The following is a 24,234-nucleotide window of genomic DNA, read 5'->3' as shown; positions in this document are numbered from 1 at the left end:
CCTTTCCAGCTATGTGATCTTGGAAAAATCACTTAACCTCTCTAGGCCTTAATTCCCTCATCTGTAAAATGGGGATAAAGTGTTTGATCTCCCTATACCTTACAGCCTCCTGTGGAACAGAGATAATGTCTGATATGACCATCCTGTCATATCAGCACTCTGAGGGTCCATCAGAAGTTCTCAATAAATATCATAATTATTAATTATGGTAATAGTATTTATTAAGCACCTACTATGTAAATCACTGTATTTAACACTAAGAAAAATACAAGTTTTGGAATTAAATACAGTCCCTGGCCCCCAGTGGTCTCACAATCTAAAAATAAGATGGAGAGTAGAGTCTGATGACAGATCAATCAATAATGTTATTTATTGAGCACTTACAGTACTAAGTTTGGGAGAGTAAAATAAAGTTTGCAGACATGATCCCTGCTTTTAAGGAGATTACATTTTCTAAAACAAAAAAGAGAACCCGTAAAAGACAAAGACAATGATGAATACAAAACATAAACATAAAAAAGAGTAATAGTGCATTATCAATCAATCAATCAATCAATCGTATTTATTGAGTGCTTACTATGTGCAGGGCACTGTACTAAGCGCTTGGGAAGTCCAAGTTGGCAACATACAGAGACAGTCCCTACCCAACAGTGGGCTCACAGTCTAGAAGGGGAAGACAGAGAACAAAACCAAACATATTAACAAAATAAAATAAATAGAATAGATATGTACAAGCAAAGTAAATAAATAGAGTAATAAATACGGACAAATATCTATACATATATGCAGGTGCTGTGGGGAAGGGAAGGAGGTAAGGTGGGGGGGGATGGAGAGGGGGAGGAGGGGGAGAGGAAGGAGGGGGCTCAGTCTGGGAAGGCCTCCTGGAGGAGGTGAGCTCTCAGTAGGACCTTGAAGGGAGGAAGAGAGCTAGCTTGGTGGATGTGGAGAGGGAGGGCATTTCAGGCCAGGGGGATGACGTGGGCCGGGGGTCGACGGCGGGACAAGCGAGAACGAGGCATGGTGAGGAGATTAGTGGCAGAGGCGCGGAGGGTGCGTCCTGGGCTGTAGAAGGAGAGATGGGAGGTGAGGTAAGAGGGGGCGAGGTGATGGAGAGCCATGAAGCCGAGGGTGAGGAGTTTCTGCCTGATGCAGGGAACGTGCCTATCAACTCTATTGTACTGTACTCTCCCAAGAGCTTAGTACCATGTTCTGCACATAGTAAGTGCTCAATAAATATAACCGATTTTTTATGGCATTTTGTAACCATTTATGATGTGGTCAAGCACTGTTTTAAGCTCTGGGGTAGATACAAGTTTATCAGGATGGACACAGTCTCTGTCCCACATAGAGCTCACAGTGAGTAGGATTTAATCCCCATTTCACAGTTGAGGTAACTGAGGCAAAAAGAAGTTAAGTGACTTGTCCCAGGTCACACAGCAAATTGGCAGAGCCAGGAACAGAACCCACGTCCTCTGACTCCCAGGCCCATGCTCTTTCCACTAGACCACACTGCTTCTCTGATTGATTCATTCATTCATTCAATCGTATTTATTGAGTGCTTACTGTGTGCAGAGCACTTTACTAAGCGCTTGGGATGTACAAGTCAGCAGTTGATAGAATACTGTGGCTTTAGGAACAGTTTCAGGTTTTCCACAGTTCAGAGTCCTACAGTCACAGTTGTCACAGCTGCTATTTCAAAGCCTGAGAAGGCCTCATGCTGTAGCCTTCTCCCTGTGCTGGTAGAACAGAATGTTTTGCGGGAAGGGCCAGTGTATCTCCCAGGTAGCAGAGCTCTGGTTATTTGGTGTTCAGCTTGGCAATTTCTTCCAGATTCGTGTGGCCATCACTATTCTTTTCAAGAGGATTTTCAGCTCAGTTTGAGAAACGCTGTGAGCCTACATATATACTTTGGCATATAGGAGGGTGCTTTCCTTTCACCCTCCAGAGTGAGTCTCCTTCAGCCAGGCCACATATTAATTGGAGAGGAGAATGGCTAGGAACCAAGTAGGGGCTTAGCCTCTGACTTCTGGGATTCTTGGAGCCACTGGTCTGGAGTGATCCTTAAGGCAGTTGTGGTCTTTGGGAGCAGAGCTGTAGACTTCAGATTCCCTAGTTGATGTTTGGGCCATCTGGGGTCTAGATAGCTCCTCTGATGGTGAGCAGCTCTGCCCAGTGCGCTTTCCTCGTGGACAGGGAGCACGTCTGCCGACTATGCTGTATTTTACTCTCCCAAGCATTTAGTACAGTGCTGTGCACTGTACAATGACAATAAAAGTCATTGATTGATTTGAGGTCACATCTCTCAATAAGAATAGTGGGATAGATGGCCTGTATACCTTTTGACTCCACTTACTTTGCTCTTTAAATCCCTTTATATTGGCATCTGTTCAATCCCTTCCTCTCTCTTTTTTTCAATATTGAACCCAAGGTAAACCTTGCCAAGACTCGGGATCCAGCTATCTGTGCTGTGAGACATTTCACAATGTGACCGATTACATACTCTTTTAAAATAAAACTTATCATCACCCCTTTTAATTTAGATTCTCTGATACTGTATTAGATGGCAAGCTTTCTGAGGTCAGGGACTAGGAAATATGCTTTTAAGCTTGTTGTGAGCAGGGAATGTTTCTGTTATATTGTTGTATTTTACCCTTCCAAGTGCTTAGTACATTGCTCTGCACACAGTAAGCGCACAGTAAATACAACTGACTGATTCAGTAACTGAGGCACAGAGAAGTGAAGAGACTTGTCTAAGGTCACACAGGAGGCAAGTGGCAAAGCTGGGATTAGAACCCACATCCTCTGACTCCAAGCCTGTGCTCTTGCTACTAGGCCATGCTTCTTCCCAGAATCCACAGCTTCAGGTGAGTAAGGGGGTTACTTGGCAACCATTTCTGTCCCTGGAAGGGAGTGGTTCCAGCGAAGGCTCCTGCACTCTACAGAGGATGAGAAATAGCTTTTTTTCAGCTCAGAATCAGACAGGAGGCAGCTCAAAATGGAAGGGATATTGTATGGCAATCCAGCATGAACTAGCCAGCTTTAAATGGGTCATATATTGATATAATTACCAAGTGTCATCCTGCACATGGACCCAGGCACAGTCCATTAACTGGGAGGATGGGCTTCATACATTCTGTTCATTATTCTGCCCATATTATTCTAAATTGGTTGATGAGTAAGTTGGTGGCCATAGCCTTCTACAGCTACTGACACCATGGGGTTCACAGTCTAAGGAGGAGCAAGAACAACTTCATGCAGATTCTTAGTCCCTGAGTCTTCAAGACTGGAAAAAAGCTTGTCTGGCATAATGCATTATTCAAGCAAACAACCAAAGTATTAATATTCAATGCCCTATGTTTAAAAATTAATAATTTTACATTCTTCCTACTTTTTGGTAATATTGGTTTAAAAAACTGGGTTATTGTAAAGAAATACTGTCTGTGTACTGAGGATACAGCATAGCAGCATAGTAGCCTTATGAAGTACAACTTGACTGCTACTCTTTATAGTGATTTTTATTTTTTAAAGGGAAGATTCAACAATTAAAAAGGGTAAAACAAAACTGGCACTTTAGAAGCCAAATTTTCGGTTATTTTAAGTGGTTAGTAATGTTTTAGATTTAAGAACCTAATCACCAATTCAATGTGAGCCCATTGTTGGATAGGGGCCATCTGTATATGTGGCCAATTTGTACTTCACAAGCACTTTGTACAGAGCTCTGCACACAGTAAACACTCAATAAATACGATAGAATAAATGAATTACTATTATGAGTGTTTGCTTCATTGTATTTTCAAAGTGCTTCTTGTATCCACCTTTTCAATTATTACCCCATTACAGCTCATCAGAAAGTAGTTTTCTGTAAGTAGTTTTCTGTAAGTAGTTTTCTGAAAGTAGACAGAATTTTTCTGTCATCAATTCTTCTTACATGAACCCACCCGCAAGGGAGTTGATGGGACTAGCATTGCTTTGATGCTAATAGACAAGACAGAGGAGGATGAAATTGGACCAAGGTGCTCCATGATTGACAGCTCCTGGGTTGGCAACCCTATCTGGTCTCCTGCAGGAGGATGCATAAGTTTTGGGGATTTCCCTGAAACAACTCAGTGTCAGTGGGGTTGGTTAAAAAGGCCTACTTATCTCTGACAATCAGGGCAGTGTACATGGTTCTGAGTTTAGGAACTTCCTTCTTGCTTGACTCAATTTCTTGCTGCTATCAGAGAATATGTATTATGGACCTTACACTTGCTCTTTCATTTCCTTTTACTTCCCAGAGGATTTCCCAGATACTTTGAAAAAAGGTGTGTATCTCCCTATTGAGCCACATCCTAAGTTATTTTGTACTTTTAATCAACCTTTACATGATATAGAAAAAGATCGAGCTTTTTTGTTGGCACTGGTAAAACTCAAGTGGTTGCCTCTGAACTTCAACAGCTGGAATAAAGATTCTGACTAGTTGATCTTTTTGCTTTTTCTCTAGGTAAGTGTTCTCATTAATAATTATTTGAAAGTTCTGCAGATTTTAGGAAATGAGGGAGTCAATGCTTTCCAAATCAGCAAAATCACATGTAATTTCCATGCTACTTAGCATGTTAAATATTCACCAAAATGTTTCCCCAAAAACACTGACAATAGATGGGCTAATTGTTCAGAGTTCAGACCTGCAGAGGAGTGGGAGTGGTCAGACTGCATCTACGCTATAAGCTCCTTGTGGGCAAGTACTGTTTCTGTTTTTTGTTATAGTGTACTCTTTCTAGCACTTAGTACAGTGCTCTGCACACAGCAAGTACTCAATAAACATGATTGAATGAATTAATTGAGTGAATCAGGGTACATTCATGGATCCCTTCTTGGTGTATTACATTTCTCAATGAATATATTTCCTTGATCTTCTTATGTGCTTTTGTATGCCTAAAGCTTCCTTAAGCATCCTTCTTCCTAGAGAAGGAAGATAAACATTTCAGTAAATCTCTTCTACTGGTGGAAAAATACCTGTGGTTAGAAGCAGAGAGAGAGCTCTGACAGTTCTTGATAGGATTTTGTCTCAGAAGTAGCATCATATGTCTTTTTCTTTTAGAAAGCATGCTGTGGTCTCAATCTACATCAGTATTTCTTCCTCCTCATTAAAACGTCAGAGTGTTCTATTTGGGTGGTTTGAGACGTGCAAATATAAAGCTGGCAGCAAGATAACCCTTCTTTAAATGGAACCTGCAAAACAGGACCTACTCAAATTGCAGAAGAGGGGAAGAACTGGTAATATTCTATTTGCTCTTCACTAAAATACTTCCCTTACCTTAAATGGCATATGCAAAAAACTGAATATATCCACGCAGGTTGATAGTATCAGCACAGATACTACCCCTAAAAAGCTTCGAGACAAATTTATTAAATAAATGAAAAGCAATATGGTCTAGTGGAAAGAGCACAGACCTGGAACTAGAAGGACCTGGGTTCTAATTCCAGCTCCTGTCACTTGTCTCCTGTGTGCCTTGGAAAAGTCACTTAACTTCTCTGTGCCTCAGTTTCCTTAACTGTAAAATGGGGATTGAATAAATATTCTCTCTCTTACTTAGACTGTGAGGTCCAGGTGGGACAGGAACTGTGTCTGACCTGATACCCCAGCGCTTAGAATAGTGCTTGACACATAGTAAGTACATAGCAAAGATTAATTAGTAATGAATAATTGATGAGCAGTCCACAAAGTGTTCCTAGAAGGAAAGTGAGTGATGTTTAGAAAAAATTGGAGATATTAGATGGTCCATACCTAAGCATGAGAATGGGTGTTAAAAAGGGCAACCATAATAACGTTCCTCCAAACAACTTGATACCACTGTTGGACAGAAGCCTGTGATGAATGGATCATTATTCTGACCTGAAAATGATAGTTTCATTTACCTAGCTCTGCCATGGGGGCAAATTACTATTTGGGGAGCAATTATGGGCACCCTGAGTCATGGCCACAGAGATGTTAACCCAGGGGGTTGAGGGGCATTTTGATTCTGCCAGGATTCATTCATTCATTCAATTGTATTTATTGAGCACTTACTGTGTGCAGAGCACTGTACTAAACGGTTGGGAAGTACAATTTGGCAACATATAGAGACGGTCCCTACCCAACAGTGGACTCACAGTCTAGAAGGATGAATTTTTATTAGTAGTAGTAGTAGTTGTACAAGTAGTAGCATCATTGTATTTGTTAAGAGTTCAAGAGCAAAAGTTGAAAAGTTGGGTGAGGTACAAGTTAATGTTTGAACACAGTCTCTGTCTTGCATAGGGCTCACAATTTAAGTAGGAAGGAGAACAGGTATAGAAACCCCATTTTTCAGTTGAGGAAACTGAGGCATAGAGAAGGTCACGCAGCAAGCAATTAGCAGGGCTGGGATTAGGAAAGAGGACAAAGTTTAGCATAATCCAAGGGTAGGTAGGGGCGTCAGAGGAAACACCTGATTGTTCCATGTTCTTCTCCTTGGATGCTCATGCTTGTACTTCCCAAGCGCTTAGTACAGTTCGTTGCACAGCGTAAGCACTCAATAAATACAATTGAATGAATGAATGAATGTTACCGCCCCCTCTACCATCAAATGGTTTCCTTACCGCAAGACTCCAAATTAAGGAGCTGGGCTGTGCAGGCTGAAGGGGGTGGGACAAAGGAAACAGCATGGCCTATGGGATAGAGCCCAGGCCTGGGAGGCACAGGGACCTGGGTTCTAATCTCTGCTCTGCCACTGGTCTGCTATGTGACCTTAGGCAAGTCACAACTTCTCTGTGTACCAGTTACCTCATCTCTAAACTGGGGGAAAGGAGTGTGAGCCCCATGTGGAACAGGGACTGGGTCTAAACTGATTAGTTTAATACAATCCCTTTCTTATATTAAGGACTTAAATACCACACAAAAAAGTGGAGGCCAGAGTTGAAGAGTGTGAAGCATTGCAGCAGTACCTCAAGGCCAGCAAGGCAAGGCCTCATCCTTACCCTGAGGACAGGGAGTTGGGGGTGGGGTGCAGGAAGGGGGACAGAGTTTTGTGACATCCGAAGAGGCCTACTCTGTCTTCTGTCCAACAGTGGGATCAAGTTGTTCCCACTTCAAGGGATCAAGTCTTCTGTCCAACAGTGGGATCAAGTTGTTCAAGAGGCCTTCAAGAGGCCTTCAGAATGGCCTAATGGATAGAGCATCAACCTGGGAGTCAGAAGTACCTGGGTTCTAATCCTGATACACCACTTTTCTGCTTTGTGATCTTGGGCATGTCACCTCACTTCTCTGTGCCTCACTTCTCTCACCTACAAAATGGGCATTGAGACTGGGAGCCCTATGTGGGCCAGGGACTGTGTCCAAAATGATCATCTAGAGAAGTAGCATGGCTCAGTGGAGAGAGCACGGGCTTTGGAGTCAGAGGTCATGGGTTCAAACCCCGGCTCCGTCAGTTGTCAGCTGTGTGACTTTGGGCAAGTCAGTTCACTTCTCTGTGCCTCAATTACCTCATCTGTAAAATGGGGATTAAGACTGTAAGCCCCCCGTGGGACAACCTGATCACCTTGTAACCTCCCCAGAGCTTAGAACAGTGCTTTGCACACAGTAAGCGTTTAATGAATACCATTATTATTATTATCTTGTAACTACCCAGTGCTTAGTACAGAGCCTAGCACATAGCAAGTGCTTATAAATATCAAAATGATGATTTGCTACTTATTAGTTGGACACAGGGCTAGTCAGAAATTGGACCAGCATCATGGAAGCCCTTTGGTCCTCTCACCCACCTTGCCCATAGATCTCCATGCAGCTTTGCCCTCCCCACCGCCATCTGCATTGTCCACTTCCTTGGGGCAGGAACCATGTGTACTCCATCCCGCTGACCACTCCCACTAAACATGTCCAAAACCAAACTTCTTTTCCTCCCAATCAAACCCTGCCCTATCAGCTCCTTTTTATGTAGTTCTTTGTGTTTTCTTCTATTGGTATTTCTTGAGGAAGGCTTGCTATGTGCCAGCTACTGTACTAGGTGTTGTGGTAGAAACAAGCTAATCTGGTAAAAGATTCCTGTCCCACGTGGAACTCACAGTCTTCACCTTCCCTTGAACAGATAAGGCAACGAGGCCCCGAAAATTCATTCATTTATTCGTTCATTCATTCATTCATTCAATCCTGTTGATTGAATGATTACTGTATGCAAAGCCTTGTCATCAGAGCTCGGGAGAATATACTATAAGAGTGAACAGAGCCCTTCCCTGCACACAGGGAGCTCACATTCCAGAGTGGGAGACAGACATTAATATACAGAAACAGATATGGAAGAAATAAAAAATGAATAAATCAGTCGATTACAGAGGTGACTTGCCCACAGGGTGACAGAGTCGAGAGCCAGAATTAGAGCTCTACCAACTAGAATAAGCTGCTTTCCTTTCCCATCACTCTATATTGTATCTCTTTTCTTCATGCCCCCTAGCCTGAATCTTTGGGTGTTTGATTCAATCAATCAATCGATAAATCAGTCATATTGATTAAGAGCATTCTGTGTGTAGACCACTGTACCAAGCTCTTGGTACACATTCCCTGGCCACAATGAGCATTCAGTCTACAGGGTGAGACAGACACAGATAGGAATCAATTAATTATGACTATAGATAGATGTGCTGAAGGGCTGGGAATTGTGGGACGAGGCTAAGAGAGGTCACGGTGCTGTGCAGGTTCCCCTTTGCCAGCTTGAATATGGGTCAATGGCGCCTTCTGTGCACCCCCCAACAGCCACGATCCAGGCCACAAGGCACTACGGAAATGGTAGTTCTGTAGGGGAAGGTGAACGCTGTCAAGAGCTAGCGTCAGACTATGACTCCCAGTTGTCTTTGGGGCTCAGGCATCGACAGTACCCTCCTGAGAGGGTCTGATCGCCTGGGTCACAGCCAGGGTTGTGCTATATTTCAGCGTGAAGGAAACCGGGGGACTAATGAGGGTTTGCTCCCGTGGGAGCATCTTGGGGAGCCACTTGGACCAGCTCAGAGCTGGCTCCTCCCAGTGAAATGTTGTTTTAATTTCCCAACCGTTTAAGGGGCTTTCCCTCAGTACGTGGGGCTATTCAGGGCTTGGGCGGTTGCTTTTGTGGTAATGGAAGGGAATGGGATGAAAGGTGCCTGATTTGGTCCGAGTTTGGGGTCCCTGAAATCTCTACACTATACCTCACAGGGAGGCGGTAGCATATACTTTGTAAATACCAAAGTTACTATCATTCTCAATAGGAAAACAGCCTGAACAAACGCCTCCCGCACCTTCCACACTCTGGCCAATGTTGGCGGGCCACGCCGCGAGGCCCGATGGGAGTGGCAGTTCGGGAGGCAGTGGTGAACACCATCAACAGCGAATGTCAGACTTCAGCTCCCATTAATCTTTGACTCCGAGCCGCCGCCCCACTCTCCTTCCCTTGCCACACGGACTTATTGGCTGCGTGGGCTGCCTGGGTTAGATTCCGTCATCCCTGCAGTATCGCGATTGTTTCGGTTCAGGGCTTACTCTTGGCCAATCGTGGGGTTGGAGACTGTAGGACCAGAACAGAGGCAGCCTGCGTCCAACAGCGGAGCTCGCCGCTTGTGGAAGAGGGTTAACAGGTAGTTCATCCCCAGTTTTCCAGGACTGGCAGCTCAGGAACAGAGATTCCAAATTGCCTTAGTCCAGGTCACAGAGAACAAAATCAATCAATCAATCAATCAATCAATCAATCAATCGTATTTATTGAGCGCTTACTATGTGCAGAGCACTGTACTAAGCGCTTGGGAAGTACAAATTGGAATCACATAGAGACAGTCCCTACCCAACAGTGGGCTCACAGTCTAAAAGGGGGAGACAGAGAACAGAACCAAACATACCGACAAAATAAAATAAGTAGGATAGAAATGTACAAGTAAAATAACTAAATAAATAAATAAATAGAGTAATAAATATGTACAACCATATATACATATATACAGGTGCTGTGGGGAAGGGAAGGAGGTAAGACGGGGGGATGGAGAGGGGGACGAGGGGGGAGAGGAAAGAAGGGGCTCAGTCTGGGAAGGCCTCCTGGAGGAGGTGAGCTCTCAGCAGGGCCTTGAAGGGAGGAAGAGAGCTAGCTTGGCGGATGGGCAGAGGGAGGGCATTCCAGGCCCGGGGGATGACGTGGGCCGGGGGTCGATGGCGGGACAGGCGAGAGCGAGGTACAGTGAGGAGATTAGTGGTGGAGGAGCGGAGGGTGCGGGCTGGGCAGTAGAAGGAGAGAAGGGAGGTGAGGTAGGAGGGGGCGAGGTGATGGACAGCCTTGAAGCCCAGGGTGAGGAGTTTCTGCTTGATGCGCAGATTGATCGGTAGCCATTGGAGGTTTTTGAGGAGGGGAGTAATATGTCCAGAGCGTTTCTGGACAAAGATAATCTGGGCAGCAGCATGAAGTATGGATTGAAGTGGAGAGAGACACGAGGATGGGAGATCAGAGAGAAGGCTAGTGCAGTAGTCCAGACGGGATAGGATGAGAGCTTGAATTAGCAGGGTAGCGGTTTGGATGGAGAGGAAAGGGCGGATCTTGGCAATGTTGCGGAGCTGAGACCGGCAGGTTTTGGTGACGGCTTGGATGTGAGGGGTGAATGAGAGAGCGGAGTCGAGGATGACACCAAGGTTGCGGGCTTGTGAGACGGGAAGGATGGTAGTGCCGTCAACAGAGATGGGAAAGTCAGGGAGAGGACAAGGTTTGGGAGGGAAGACAAGGAGCTCAGTCTTCGACATGTTGAGCTTTAGGTGGCGGGCGGACATCCAGATGGAGATGTCCTGAAGGCAGGAGGAGATGCGAGCCTGGAGGGAGGGGGAGAGAGCAGGGGCAGAGATGTAGATCTGGGTGTCATCAGCGTAGAGATGATAGTTGAAGCCGTGGGAGCGAATGAGGTCACCAAGGGAGTGAGTGTATATTGACACAAAAGTGACACAAAAGTGTCAGAGCTGGGACATGGTCCCAGGTCTCCCCCCTCCCAGCCCTGTGCCCTTTCCAACTCGCTTCCCTGCTTCTCGAGGGTTGTACGAGGTTGTTTGGATGGCGGCGGGGCTCTGGGAATCCAGAGGAACCGACCGTGCCCAGAATAATCTGGGAAGCAGCCCTCTTGTGGCAACTCTGGATTATTACATCGGCGCTCAACCGATTCTTCAGTCCTTTTGTACCTCGTTATCCTGTACGACGATCTTCTACCGGGAATATTTTTTTGTCCCTCCACCCAGTTACGTCGTCCTCTTCCTTGGGGCAGAGACCATGTGTACTACGTCCCGCCGGCACCTGCAACTACACAGGTCCTACTCAGAACTCCTTCTCTTCCCATTCTAACCCTGCCCTGGCACCTGCTCTTTTATTTGCTTCTTTGTTTTTTCTTCTACTGGTGTTTTTTCATAAGCGCTTGCTATGTGCCAGGTACTGTACTAAGCGCTGGGGTAGATTCAAACGAAGCTGGTTGAGCAAACTCCTGTCCCATATGGTACTCACAGTCTTCACCTTCCCTTTAATGCGGGCAACCGAGGCCCGAGACTTCTTTCATTTATTCATTCATTCATTCTATCATTTTAATGAAGCGCTTACTGTAATAATTTTAATAATAATCGCATTTGCTAAGCGCTTACTATGTGCCAAGCACTGTTATCAATAATAATAATGGTATTTGTTAAGCGTTTACTATGTGTCAAGCTCTGTTCAAAGCACTGAGGTAGATACAGGTGATCGGATTGTCCCACGTGGGACTCACAGTCTTAATCCTCATGTTACAGATGAGGCCCAGAGAACTTAAGGGACTTGCCCAAAGTCAGACATCTGACAATTGGAGGAGGCGGGATTAGAGCATACGACCTCTTATTCCCAAGCCTGAGCCACTATCTTCAGAGCTAGAGAGAATGCACTGCAGCAATAAACGGACACCTTCCCTCCAGGCAGGGAGCTCTCAGTCTAGAGGGCGAGACAGATGTTATGATACTGTAATAGATAAAGAAGGCAAGATAAAAAATGGAAAAAATCAGTCAATGACAGAGAGGTGACTTACCCACAGGATGACATAGTTGAGAGCCGGAATTAAAGCTTTACCCACTACTAGAGCAAGCTGTTTTCCTTTCCCATCACTGTAGCCTGTAGCACTTTTCTTTCTGTCCCCAGTATCTGACTCTTTGGTGTTGTGTTTGACTTAATCAATCAACTGATTGATCCATCGTGTTGATTGAGTGTATTCTGTGTGTAGAGCACTGTTCCAAGCTCCTGGGGCAATATTCCCTGGCCCCAACAAGCTCGCAATCTCCAGTGGGAGACAGACACCAATAAGAATCTATTAATTATGGCTTTAGACGGATGTGCTGAAGGGCTAGGTGTTGCAGGGCGAGGCTCAGAGCGGCCACAGCGCTGCGCAAGGTCCCCGTTTGCGCCACTCGCACTTTCTGTGCGACCCCCAACGACAGCGAGCCAGGACAAGGGGCACTAAGGGAATGGTAGTTCGGTTGGGGGAGACAAACATTGTCAAGAGCTAGCGTCAGACTGCAACTCTCAGACCTCTTTGGGGCTTGAGAATCCACAGAATCTTCCCGAGAGGGTCTGATCGGTTGGGCTGGTGCCTGGGCTGGGCTACATGCGAACCCGATGGAGAGCGCATGGGGCCAGTGAGGTTTCCCTCCCATGGAAGCATGTGGGGAAGGGTCTAGACTTCCCTTCTAGACTGTGAACCCGCTGTTGGGTAGGGACCATCTCTATATGTTTCCAACTTGTACTCCCCAAGCGTTTAGTACAGTGCTCTGCACACAGTAAGCGCTCAATAAATGCGATTGAATGCATGAATGAATGAATGAAGGGTCATAAGCAATTGCCTGGGCCAGCTTGGAGCGGGTTTATGACAATGAAAGGATGTGAAACAATCCCGCCCTTTGAAGTGGCTCGCCCTAAGTAGGTATGGTCGGTCACTGCTGCTTGTATGGTAAACTCTCCCGGGAGGAATGGAACGAAAGGAGTCTGATTTGGAGCATGTTTGTGGTTTCTGTGTTCTCTAGGCTACACCTCACAGGGAATGATAGCATGTACTTAGTGAATTCCTTAATTCCTACTCTCAATCTCAATCGGAAAATGGCCTGAACAACCGTTGTCTATGCCTTCCGTGCTCTGCCCCCGCCGAGGGGCAGAATGGGAGTGGTATTTCGTGAAGTGGAGGTGAACGCCATCAAGAGTGAACGTCAGACTATGGCTCTGAGAAATCCTTGTGCCCCGAGCCACCACGGCACCACACCAGCCTCGTTCTCCTACAGACACGGCCTGACTGGTTGTGGGGGTTGTCTGGGCCGGATTCCGTTGTCCCTGTATTATCGCCGTGGTGTTGGTTCAGGGATTATCCTTGGCCAATCACGGATGAGGAGATTGTACTATGAGCAGAGGCAGTTTGTGTCTCACATTGGATATTTCAGCCTGTTGAAGAGGGTTAACAGATGCCCAGTTTTACAGGTGGTGACATCTGAGGCGCAGAGATTCCAAACTGCCTTGGCTAAATTCTCATAGAACAAAGGTGTCAGAGCAGGGAGTTGGTCCCAGGCCTCCTACCTGAGGGCCTTGCGCCCTGCTGCCAATACCTCCCACTACACATGACCAAAACAGACCTCCTTCTCTTCCCAATCAAATCCTGTTCCAGGAGTTACTTTTTTATGTGTTTCTTTGTTTTGTCTTCGACTGGTATTTCTTCAGTAGTGCTTACTATGTGCCACATATGGTACCTATATCTGAATCTCTACCTTCTGCCCCACATGCGACTCACCGTCTTCACCTTCCCTTTAATGATGAGGCAACCAAGGCCTTGAGAATTCATCATTTATTCGTTCACTCATTCATTCATTGATTCATCCAATCATATTGATTGAGCACTTACTGTATGCAAAGCACTGTCTACAGCGCTCGGAAGAGTACACTGTGACAATAAGCAGACACGTTCCCTGTCCACCGAGAGCTCCGAGTCTAGAGGGGGAAACAGACGATGATATTCAGACACAGCTAAAAAAGAAAGAAAAAAATTATAAATCAGTCAACTACAGGCAGGTGACTTGCCCACAGAGTGACATAGTCGAGGACAGGAATTAGAGCTCTATCCATTAGATCAAGTTGCTTTCTTTTCCCATCACTCCAGGCCATATCAATTTGCTTCCTGTCTCCCAAGCCTGAATCTTTGATGTTGTGTTTGACTCAATCGATTGATCAATCACGATGATTGAGAGTATTCTGTGTGTAGAGCACTGTTCTAAGCTCTTGGGGCAGTACAGTATAAATACATTCCCTGGCCACAACGAGCATTCAGTCTACAGGGGGAGACAAACACCAAAAGAAATCAATTACAGCTATTGACGGAAGTGCTGGAGGGCTGGGGACTGTGGGGAGGGGTTCAGCGCGGCCGCAACTCTCAGCAACGCCAGCCTGAATATGGTCCACCGGCGCCTTCTATGCGTCCTCCAACAGCCGCGAGCCAGGCCTCGGTAGGCAGAGGCGATAGCTTTCCAGAACGAGCTTCGGACTACGACTCCAGGAAGTCTCTGGGGCTCGACCCTCCACAGAACCCTCCCAACTGGTTCTGGTTGGCTGGGTTGGTGCGTTGGTTGGACTACATTGGAACCCGACGGAGAGCGCAGGGACTCATGAGGGTTTGATCCCGTGGGAGCATCTTGGGGAAGGCCAAGGCCAGCTGCCTGGACCAGCTCTGAGCGGGCTTCTCCCAATGAAAGGATGTGGAACTATCCCACCCGTTTAAAGGGGCCTGCCTCTCAGTGCCTTGGCCATGGCTTTTGTGGTAATGGGAGGGAATGGGATGAAGGGTGCCTGATTTGGACCGATTTTGGGGTCTCTGAGTTATCTATGCTACACCTCACAAGGAGTGATAGCATGCAATTAATAAATCCGATAATTACTATCAATCTCTTTCGGAAAACAGCCTGAAGAACCCTCGACCACGCCTTCTGCTCCCTAGCTAATCGCGGCGAACCCCGGCGTGGGAGCTGAGGGGAGTCGTAGTTAGGAAGGGGGTGGTGAACACCATCAAGAGTGAATGTCAGACTACAGCTCCAGTCGTTCTTTGTGCTCCGAGCCGCCACGCCACCCTCCCTTCAACCACGACACAGCCTGATTGGCTGCATGGATGCCTCCGTCATTCCTACATTGTCGTGATGGTTTCGGTTCGTGGATTACTCTTGGCCAGTCGCAGTGGTAGGGACTGTACGATTAGAGCAGATGCAGCCTGCGCCCATGATTGTCTATGGTCAAGTAACAGGCAAGTGGCAGAGCCAAGACTGGTACACGGGTTCTCTTACTCCCAGCCCATGAACTGTTCCACTAGGCCACACTGCTTCCCAGCTGCTGTTCCACTGTCCTCTCTCAAGCTCTCAGCAAAGGAACCCCTGTAGGAACTCAGGAAATACGATTGATGCACTAATTGAAAGTAGGTTCCATTGCCAAAAGAGCCCAATACTTCAACCACCTCTAGGCCAAGACATGCTTTGTACAAGGAAGATCCCCATTGCTCCGTCTCCCTTGTCCTATTGGTCACCTGGACTGGGGATTGATGGTTTGGAATGGCCTTGCGGGGAGTGGATAGGGTCGCATGTCCAATGGTGATAAGATGCTGATGAGGCCAACAGGGTCTGGGAAGGTGAGTTAAGACTAAAGTAGGGAAATAAGTGGGAAATTCCACGCAGGCGTGGCATTATCTCCGTGCCTTTGCCCCGGGCCTGAGCTACGATGGACATTTGGGAAGACTCCCGGATTTAGAGCAGAGTCCTGGGGAAGGAAGGACCACTCAGGGTTATCTTGGTCCGTTTCCTTCCCATTGTGGATTTCAGAGCCTCAATCTGTGACGACTGCATCCACCTTCCTTCCAGCCCTGGACATCAGGAGCCTCTGACCCTGTTCTGGAGACTCCGTTCATAACTGGTAATTAACAATCAGTCAATTAATCAAAGGTATTTATTGAGGATTTACTGTGCACAGAGCACTTTATGAAACACTAGGAAGAGAACAACAAAGTTGGCAGATATGTGACCTGATCACAAGAATAATACAATATATATATAAATCCATAAATAAATTGTGGGTATGGCCGTACTTGTGTGGCAGAAGGTAAGATGAATAATAAGTGTATAATCGATGAAGAGGAGAGAAACTAAGGGAAAAGAGGGCTTCATCCAGAAAGACTTCTGGGAGAGACAAAACACACACACACACCCCAAAGCTCTATCCCCAGTCTGCCTTTTGTCATCCTTACTGCCCCAAGTTGGGTCCCTTTATTAATAATAATAATAATAATAATGATAATAATAATAGTAGTAATAATAATTGTAGTACTTGTTAAACGCTTACTATGTGTCCAGCACTGTATTTAGCACTGGGTAGATACAAGGCATAATGGACACAGTCCTGGTCCCATATAGGGATCACAATCTTAATCCCCATTTTACAGATGAGGTAACTGAAGTCCTGAGAAATGAAGTGACTTGCGTAAAGTCACACATCAGACAAATGGCCGAGCCAGGATTAAAATCCAGGTCTTTCTGACCTGTTATGCTCATGCTTTATCCCCTTTGATCCCGGTGATGAAGCCTAAGGAGAGGGGGAGGAGGGGGAGAGGAAGTAGGGGGCTCAGTCTGGGAAGGCCTCCTGGAGGAGGTGAGCTCTCAGTAAGGCCTTGAAGGGAGGAAGAGAGCTATCCTGGCGGATGTTGGGAGGGAGGGCATTCCAGGCCAGGGGGATGACGTGGGCATGGGGGTCGACAGGCGAGAACGAGGCACGGTGAGGAGATTAGCGGCAGAGGAATGGAGGGTTCGGGCTGGGCTGTAGAAGGAGAGAAGGGAGGTGAGGTAGGAGGGGGAGAGGTGATGGAGAGCCTTGAAACCGAGGGTGAGAAGTTTCTGCCTGATGCGCTGGTTGATTGATAGCCACTGGAGACACACTCGGTGACCTCGTGAGTGAGGAGAACCTGATGGAATGAAAAGACTGGCAGTGGGAGGAAGGGACAGGACGACGGGTAAATGTGGTGATAGGGGCTCCTGGAAAGGGAATAACTTCCTTCTACCTTCTAAGGGAGGACAGTGCTAGTGATTACTTCCATTGAGACAAGAGGAGATGCAGGACCCTGGGGATAAAAGCAGAAAATCCCCCGATAGATGCTAAAGCTCTTTGAAGGCAGGGATCATGTCTATTTTTTATGGTACTTGCCTACTATGTGCCAAGCACTGTACTAACCCTTGGGGCAGATACAAGATAATCAGTACGGGCATAGTCCCTGCCCCACCTGGAGAACACAATCTAAGTAGGAGGGTGTAGGATTCAATCCACTTTTTATGGTATTTGTTAGGCACTTACTATGTGTCAAACATTGTTCTAAGCATTGTAGTAGATACAAATTAGTTAGTTTGGACACAATCCCTGTCCCGCCTGGGGTTCAGTCAAAGCAGGAGGGAGTACAGGAGAACTGAGGCACAGAGAAGCTCACTGGCTTGCCCATGGTCACGCAGCAGGCACGTGGCAGAGACAAAGGTTAGTCCCCAGGTTCTCTGACTCCCAAGCCCGGGATCCTTTCCTCTAGGCCATGCTGTTCCAAGCTGTTGTTTCCATTTTCGTCTCCCAAGCTCTCAGTACAGCGCTGGGCCCCGAGTGGAAGCTCAGGAATTATGACTGATGGATTAATTGAGAGTGGGTTCCATTCCCAAATAGCCCTATGCATCAACAATCTCTGGGCCCAGCCACAGTTTGTAGAAGGAACATTCCCATTTTTCCACCTTGCTTACTCTTCTCTTGGTCTCCCTCCTTTATTCTTCTCCCTCTCCCTTCTGTGTTACCTTGATTTATTCCCTTTATTTATTTCCCCTCCCAGCCTACAGCACTTATGTACATATCTAAAATCTTATTTATTTATATCAATGTCCGTCTCCCACTCTAGACTTGTAAGCGCGTTGTGGGCAGGGAATGTGTCTGTTATATTCTTATATTGGTCTCTCCCAAGCGCTTAATACAGTGCTCTGCATACTGTAAGCACTCAAATAAAACGAATGACGGACTTGGTCACCTGGACTGGGAATTAATGGATTGGAATGGCTGCAGTTTGGGCCCCACCTCAGACCTTCTGAATGGGGCCCCAATCCAGGTATTACACGTTCACATCCAGAGCCACCAAAGCATCTACCATTAATTAGTGTCTCCCGACTAACCCCTGGGGAAAATTTCACTGTTCTCACATTCGATCCCCTTGTGCCCATCAGTAACAAAAGAGAATAAAATCCTCATTCTTGCTCCTGCATTAGGTAGAGTAGCCCATCTCCTGCTTAAAGGTTCCAGACTGATTTCCCTGCTATGAGCAGAGAAAAATCCTGATGCCTTCTTTCCCACTCATTTAGGCCTCGGGTAGTTTGATGGGGTCGCGTGTCCAGTGGTGATGGGAGGGCAAAAGCATCGTTTGGAGAGGTGCGTGAAAACCCGGAACAGGGGAAAAGGTGGGAAATTCGACACAGGCTTGACATTATCTCAGCTTTGCTTCCTTGCCAACTGCAAGATGGGCATTTGGGATGATCCCAGAATCAGGGCAGGGTGCTAAGGAAGCGAGGACCTCTCAGGATCACTTTGGTCCATTCCTTTTCCATTGTGTATTTCAGAGCCTCAATCTACGGACAACTGCAGCCACCTTCCCTCTAGTCCCGGGCTCCCAGAACCTATGAACCTGTCGTGGTGCTCCGGTTCAAAACTGGTAATTATCAGTCATTCATTCATTCAATTCATTCAATCGTATTTATTGAGCGCTTACTGTGTGCAGAGCACTGTACTAAGCGCTTGGGAAGTACAAGTTGGCAACATATAGAGACGGCCCCTACCCAACAGCGGGCTCACAGTCTAGAAGGGGGAGATAGAAATCAAAACAAAACATATTAACAAAATAAAATAAATAGAATAAATATGTACAAATAAAATAGAGTTAATAAATACGTACAAACATATATACATATATACAGGTGCTATAGGGAGGGGAAGAAGGTAAGGCGGGGGATGGGGAGGGGGAGAGGAAGGAGGGAGCTCAGTCTGGGAAGGCCTCCTGGAGGAGGTGATCTCTCAGTAGGGATTTGAAGGGAAGAAGAGAGCTAGCTTGATGGATGTGTGGAGGAGGACATTCCAGGGGGATGACGTGGGCCAGGGGTCGACGGCGGGTCAGGAGAGAACGAGGCACCGTGAGGAGATTAGCGGCAGAGGAGCAGAGGATGCGGGCTGGGCTGTAATCAGTAAATCAATCAGTTAATAGTGCTTATTGAGAACATATTGTGCACACAGCACTTCATGAAACGCTTGGGAGAGTACAACAGAGTTGGTAGACCCCTTTCCTGATCACAGTAACCTTCCAGTATAGAGGGAGTGAGAGACATAAATATAAATCCATAATGAAATTGCAGCTGTATATGTAAATGCTGTAGTATTGAAGGTGGGGTGAATAGCAAATACTTAAAAGGTAAACATCCAAGTGTATAGCGGTGCAGAAGGGAGAGGGAGTACAGAAGCAGTATAGCCTAGTGGCAAGAACATGGGTTTGAGAGTCAGAGGTCGTGGGTTCTAATCCCGACTCCGCCACTTGTCTGCTGTGTGACCTTGGGCAATCCACTTAACATCTCTGGGCCTCAGTTACCTCATCTGTAAACATGGGGATTAAGACTGTGATACCCACCTGGGACAACTTGATTACCTTGTATCTACCCCAGCGCTTAGTACAGTGCTTGGCACAAAGTAAGCGCTTAACAAATATCATAATTATTATTCAAGGAAAAGAGGACTTCATCCGGAAAGACCTCTGGGAGAGACAAATACAAATGCACACACAAGCGAGCACACACACACACACACACACAAAAAAAAAACTCAATCCCCAATCGGCTGTCATCCTTATTGTTCCAAGCAGAGTTCGTGGCTCAGTGGAAAGAGCAAGGACTTGTGAGTCAGAGGTCATGGGTTCGAATCCCGATCTGTCACATGTCTGCTGTGCGACCTTGGGCAAGTCACTTAACGTCTCTGAGCCTCAATTATCTAATCTGTAAAATGGGGATTAAGACTGTGAGCCCCACGTGGGACAACCCGATCACCTTGTAACCCCCCAGCGCTTAGAATAGTACTTCGCACATAATGAGCGCTTAACAAATGCCATCATTATTATTATCCCTAGGGGCTCCCTGATGGCTGGTTCGTATCTGACTACCTCACCTGCACCAAAGCCATACTAAGAGCTCAACTCCTCCAGGAGACCTTCGCAGACTAAACCCCCCTTTTTTCCTTTCCTCTTCCTCTGCCCCTCCCCATCGCCCTCCCTCCTTTTCCCCTACCCCCTTCCCCTCCCCACATCACTTGTATATATTTGTACATATTTATTACGCTATTCATTTTATTTGTGCATATTTATTATATTTATTTTATTAATGATGTGTATATAGCTATAACTATTTATTCTTATGGTATTGACACCTGTGTATTCGTTTTGTTTTGTTGTCTTCCTCCCTCCTTTAGACTGTGAGCCAGTTGTTGGGTAGGGACCATCACTATATCTTGCCGATTTATACTTTCCAAGTGCTTAGTACAGTGCTCTGCACACAGTTAGTGCTCAATGAATACAACTGAATGTATCAATGTATCCAAATCCTCTAATATTCAGAAACAGTGTTGTCTACTGGAAAAGACATGTCCTGGATGTCAGAGGACTTGGGTTCTCAACCATGCTCCACCACTTACCTGTTAGGTGACCTTTGACCAGTTACTTTGACCATTCTCAGTTCCCTTACCTGCAAAATGGGGATTCAATTATTAGTCTCTCTCCTACATAGATTGTGAACCTGGAGTGAGATATTGCTTGCTTATTATTCACCCAGAGCAGACATCCCGGACTTGTCTCCTGTGGGCCTTCTCCCTTTTCTGCAGCATCTCCAGGGATAACTGGGCCATGAGCTCCTTAACACTCACTGGGTCTTATGCTAATGATCCTAAACACTCTTCCTCCATCAAGTTCCTGACAATCTCAGTTATCCAGGTGCTGACGGTTGACAGTTTGGGGGCATGTATTCAGGTGAAACCTTGACATTCATGGGCTTGAGCAAAGATCAATCCCCCCCCCCCGCCCTGCCACATCATCATCATCATCATCAATCGTATTTATTGAGCGCTTACTGTGTGCAGAGCACTGTACTAAGCGCTTGGGAAGTACAAGCTGGCAACATATAGAGACAGTCCCTACCCAACAGTGGGCTATCACATGCAGACAAGGGATTTCCAGTCCCATGCTCCAGGAGACATTCTGCACCCATTCTCAACAATCAGGTATATATGCTATTCGAATTCTCATTTTGACTATGCTATTGGTATGTACGTTTACGTTTGCCACCCCCATAAGAATGGAAGCTCCTTGTGGGCAGGGAATAGTTGTTGTGTACTTCCCCGAGCTATTAGAGCAGGACCCGACCAAATGGGTGCTCAGTAAAGGCATTCTCTACTCCAACCATCACGCAGGTTTTCGGGGATGAAGCCTAAGGGTCACAGCTGGGACACCCACACTTCAGTTGTCCAGCGGGGAGATGCCTGCCATCAACCCATGAAGTCATCTAAAGGATTGGGTTGTGACCCTACCATGCCCGACGTCTCCCACAACTAGAGCTGTTCCTACCCAGTTCGTCTAGCGAGGAAGAAGTCATAACCCTCTATCACCCTCCAGAGAGCTGGATTGACGGCCCTCTGGTGTTCTCCAACAGGAGTTACAGGTCGGCTATGAGGAATCACACGCAAGTGACTGAGTTCATCCTCTTAGGACTCACGGATGACCCGAATTTGCAAGTGGTGATTCTCCTCTACATGTCTGTCACATACATTCTGAGCATCACAGGCAACCTGATTATCGTCACCCTCACCTTGTTGGACTCCCGCTTCCACACCCCCATGTACTTCTTCCTGTGCTGTTTCTCCTTCCTGGAGATCTGTTTCACCTCCACCTGCATCCCCAGATTCCTGGTTACCATTGTCACCGGGGATAGGACGATTTCCTACAACTGCTGTGCAACTCAGCTGTTTTTCTTCATCTTCCTGGGGGCGACGGAATTCTTCCTCCTGGCCGCCATGTCCTATGACCGCTACGTCGCCATCTGCCGGCCTCTGCACTACACGACCGTGATGAACCAGAAAGTCTGCACCCTGCTAGTCCTCTGTTCCTGTCTGACCGGGTTCCTGGTCATCTTTCCTCCTCTCATCCTTGGCCTCCAACTGGACTTCTGTGGCTCCGGAGCCATTGACCACTTCTTCTGTGACGTCTCCCCTTTTCTCCTGCTCTCCTGTTCGGACACCGGGTTCCTGGAGCTGATGGCTTTCATCTTGGCCTTGGGGACACTACTGGTCACCTTGGTGTTAGTGGCCGTGTCCTACACAGCCATAGCCCGCGCCATTCTGAGATTGCCCTCTGCTCAGCAGAAGAGAAAAGCCTTTTCTACCTGCTCCTCCCACATGGTCGTGGTCTCAATCACGTACGGCAGCTGCATATTTATGTATATGAAACCGTCCGCCAAGGACAGGGTGGACCTGACCAAGGGGGTGGCCGTGCTGAACACCTCCGTGGTCCCCATGATGAATCCCTTCATCTACACCCTACGGAACCAGCAGGTGAAGCAGGCCATCAGGGACCTGGTGCACCGAGTTGAATTTTCCACCTAAGTGTGAGGATTCTTTAGCCACGAAATCCCACCGGAAAATCCCGCAGAAGGTCGACCACAGAGACTCGGTACCTGTACATTATCCTAATGCTTCATCTCCTGTCTAACAAACAGGACCTGACGGTTCTCCATCCCTCTGGGCGCCCCCACACCCGCCCTCCTGGAAATCCCTCCCCTGGCCAGGCCCCTGCTGCCTCAGCCCTTTGCTCTCATCCACTCAGAGGGGAGTCAAGGCTTTTCACTCCACGTGAGAGACGTTTCTAGGTTTGTTCAGTGGGTCTGTGCCAAAGCCAATAGAAATCCACAGGTTCAATGCCTTTTTTTTGCAAATCTCCGTCTGTATCCGAGCTAAGTGAAGCCTTTTAGTAACAGGCCCTTTAGCCCTTACTCGCTCCCTTTGCTCTTCCCCCCGGCCCCCGAGGCACTTCGGTATATATCTGTAATTTTATTTATTTATGTTGATGTTTGCTTACTTGTATTGATAGATATTTCCTTCCCTCTAGACTGTGAGCTCATTGTGGGAAGGGATAGTCTCTATTGCTGTATTATATTTCCCCCATGCGCTTGGCACAGTGCTCTGCACACAGTAAAGACTCAATAAATAAGATTGAATGAATGAATGAATAAGGAACGACCTCATTGGTCATTACAGAGAGGGGAAGCCAAAGGCTCACCACCTTTTACCCCCATCCTCTCACTCCCCTCTCTCACTCCCAACCTCTCTCTCTTCTCTCCCACTCCCTTACTCCCACTTCTAAGCTCCCTCCCTCCCTCTCAATCCCCCTCTCACATGTATCCTTGACATATATGAATTGTCTCGGTTATACTGTGTTTCACTGCTTTCATTTGATTTGGGAAAACAATCCAATCAGTTCTGTTTGTTCCGTTTCTTAGCTAATCCTTGTTTTTACTCTGGCTCCCATTCTTTGGACATCACCTCCATCTATCTTCTTCATTTGACTGGAAAGTACTGGAAAGTAGGAGTATAATGCCCAGGACTCACTAGGCAGTCAATAGATTCCATTTGATAGATTGATGGATTGCTTAATACTCAGAACATCCTCAATATATGCTATCAGCACTCTGTAAGTGGTCAACAAATACCATTTCATTGACCGATGGATTGCTTTGCACTCAATAGGCTCTAAAAAGATATCGTGAGATCAACTGACGAATTGATTTTCACTCAGTAGGTTCTCGTAAATACCAGAGATGGACTAAAGGAATGACAGATTGCCTGACTAATTGATTGATTAATTTATAGACCTGGAATCCCAGTTCATAGGAGATGGGGTGAGAGTTAGGGGAAGGGCATACTCATATAAGACCAGAAGTCCTAGAAGGGGGCTGTGATTTCAGGGAAAGCCGCAGGGAGCTTACCCCGAATACAGGGAGCTTTGGGATCAGAGAAACAGAACCGGAAGACATTCTGGGGGAAGCTGGATAGCACCTGGTCTGTCATCCTTGTTGTTCCCGGAAATGTTACCAAGTGGATAGACTGATCCCAGCCCTTTTTCTCCCTGCTCACCCGA

The 24,234-nt window shown here is 46.7% G+C and overlaps 1 protein-coding gene across 1 annotated transcript; it reads left to right on the top strand.

Moving 5' to 3' along the window:
• Window positions 1–21,752: 21,752 nt before the first annotated feature.
• LOC119940838 (olfactory receptor 6C74-like) lies at window positions 21,753–22,703 on the top strand. Its single transcript, XM_038761187.1, has one exon. The coding sequence runs from the start codon at window positions 21,771–21,773 to the stop codon at window positions 22,701–22,703; it is 933 nt and encodes a 310-aa protein (XP_038617115.1). The 5' UTR covers window positions 21,753–21,770.
• The last annotated feature ends 1,531 nt before the right edge of the window (window positions 22,704–24,234 follow it).

Source organism: Tachyglossus aculeatus, chromosome 19, assembly GCF_015852505.1.
Source record: "Tachyglossus aculeatus isolate mTacAcu1 chromosome 19, mTacAcu1.pri, whole genome shotgun sequence".
Classification (NCBI taxonomy): domain Eukaryota; kingdom Metazoa; phylum Chordata; class Mammalia; order Monotremata; family Tachyglossidae; genus Tachyglossus; species Tachyglossus aculeatus.
The sequence above is the reverse complement of the archived record's forward strand: the minus strand, read 5'-3'. Positions and strand labels throughout refer to the sequence as shown.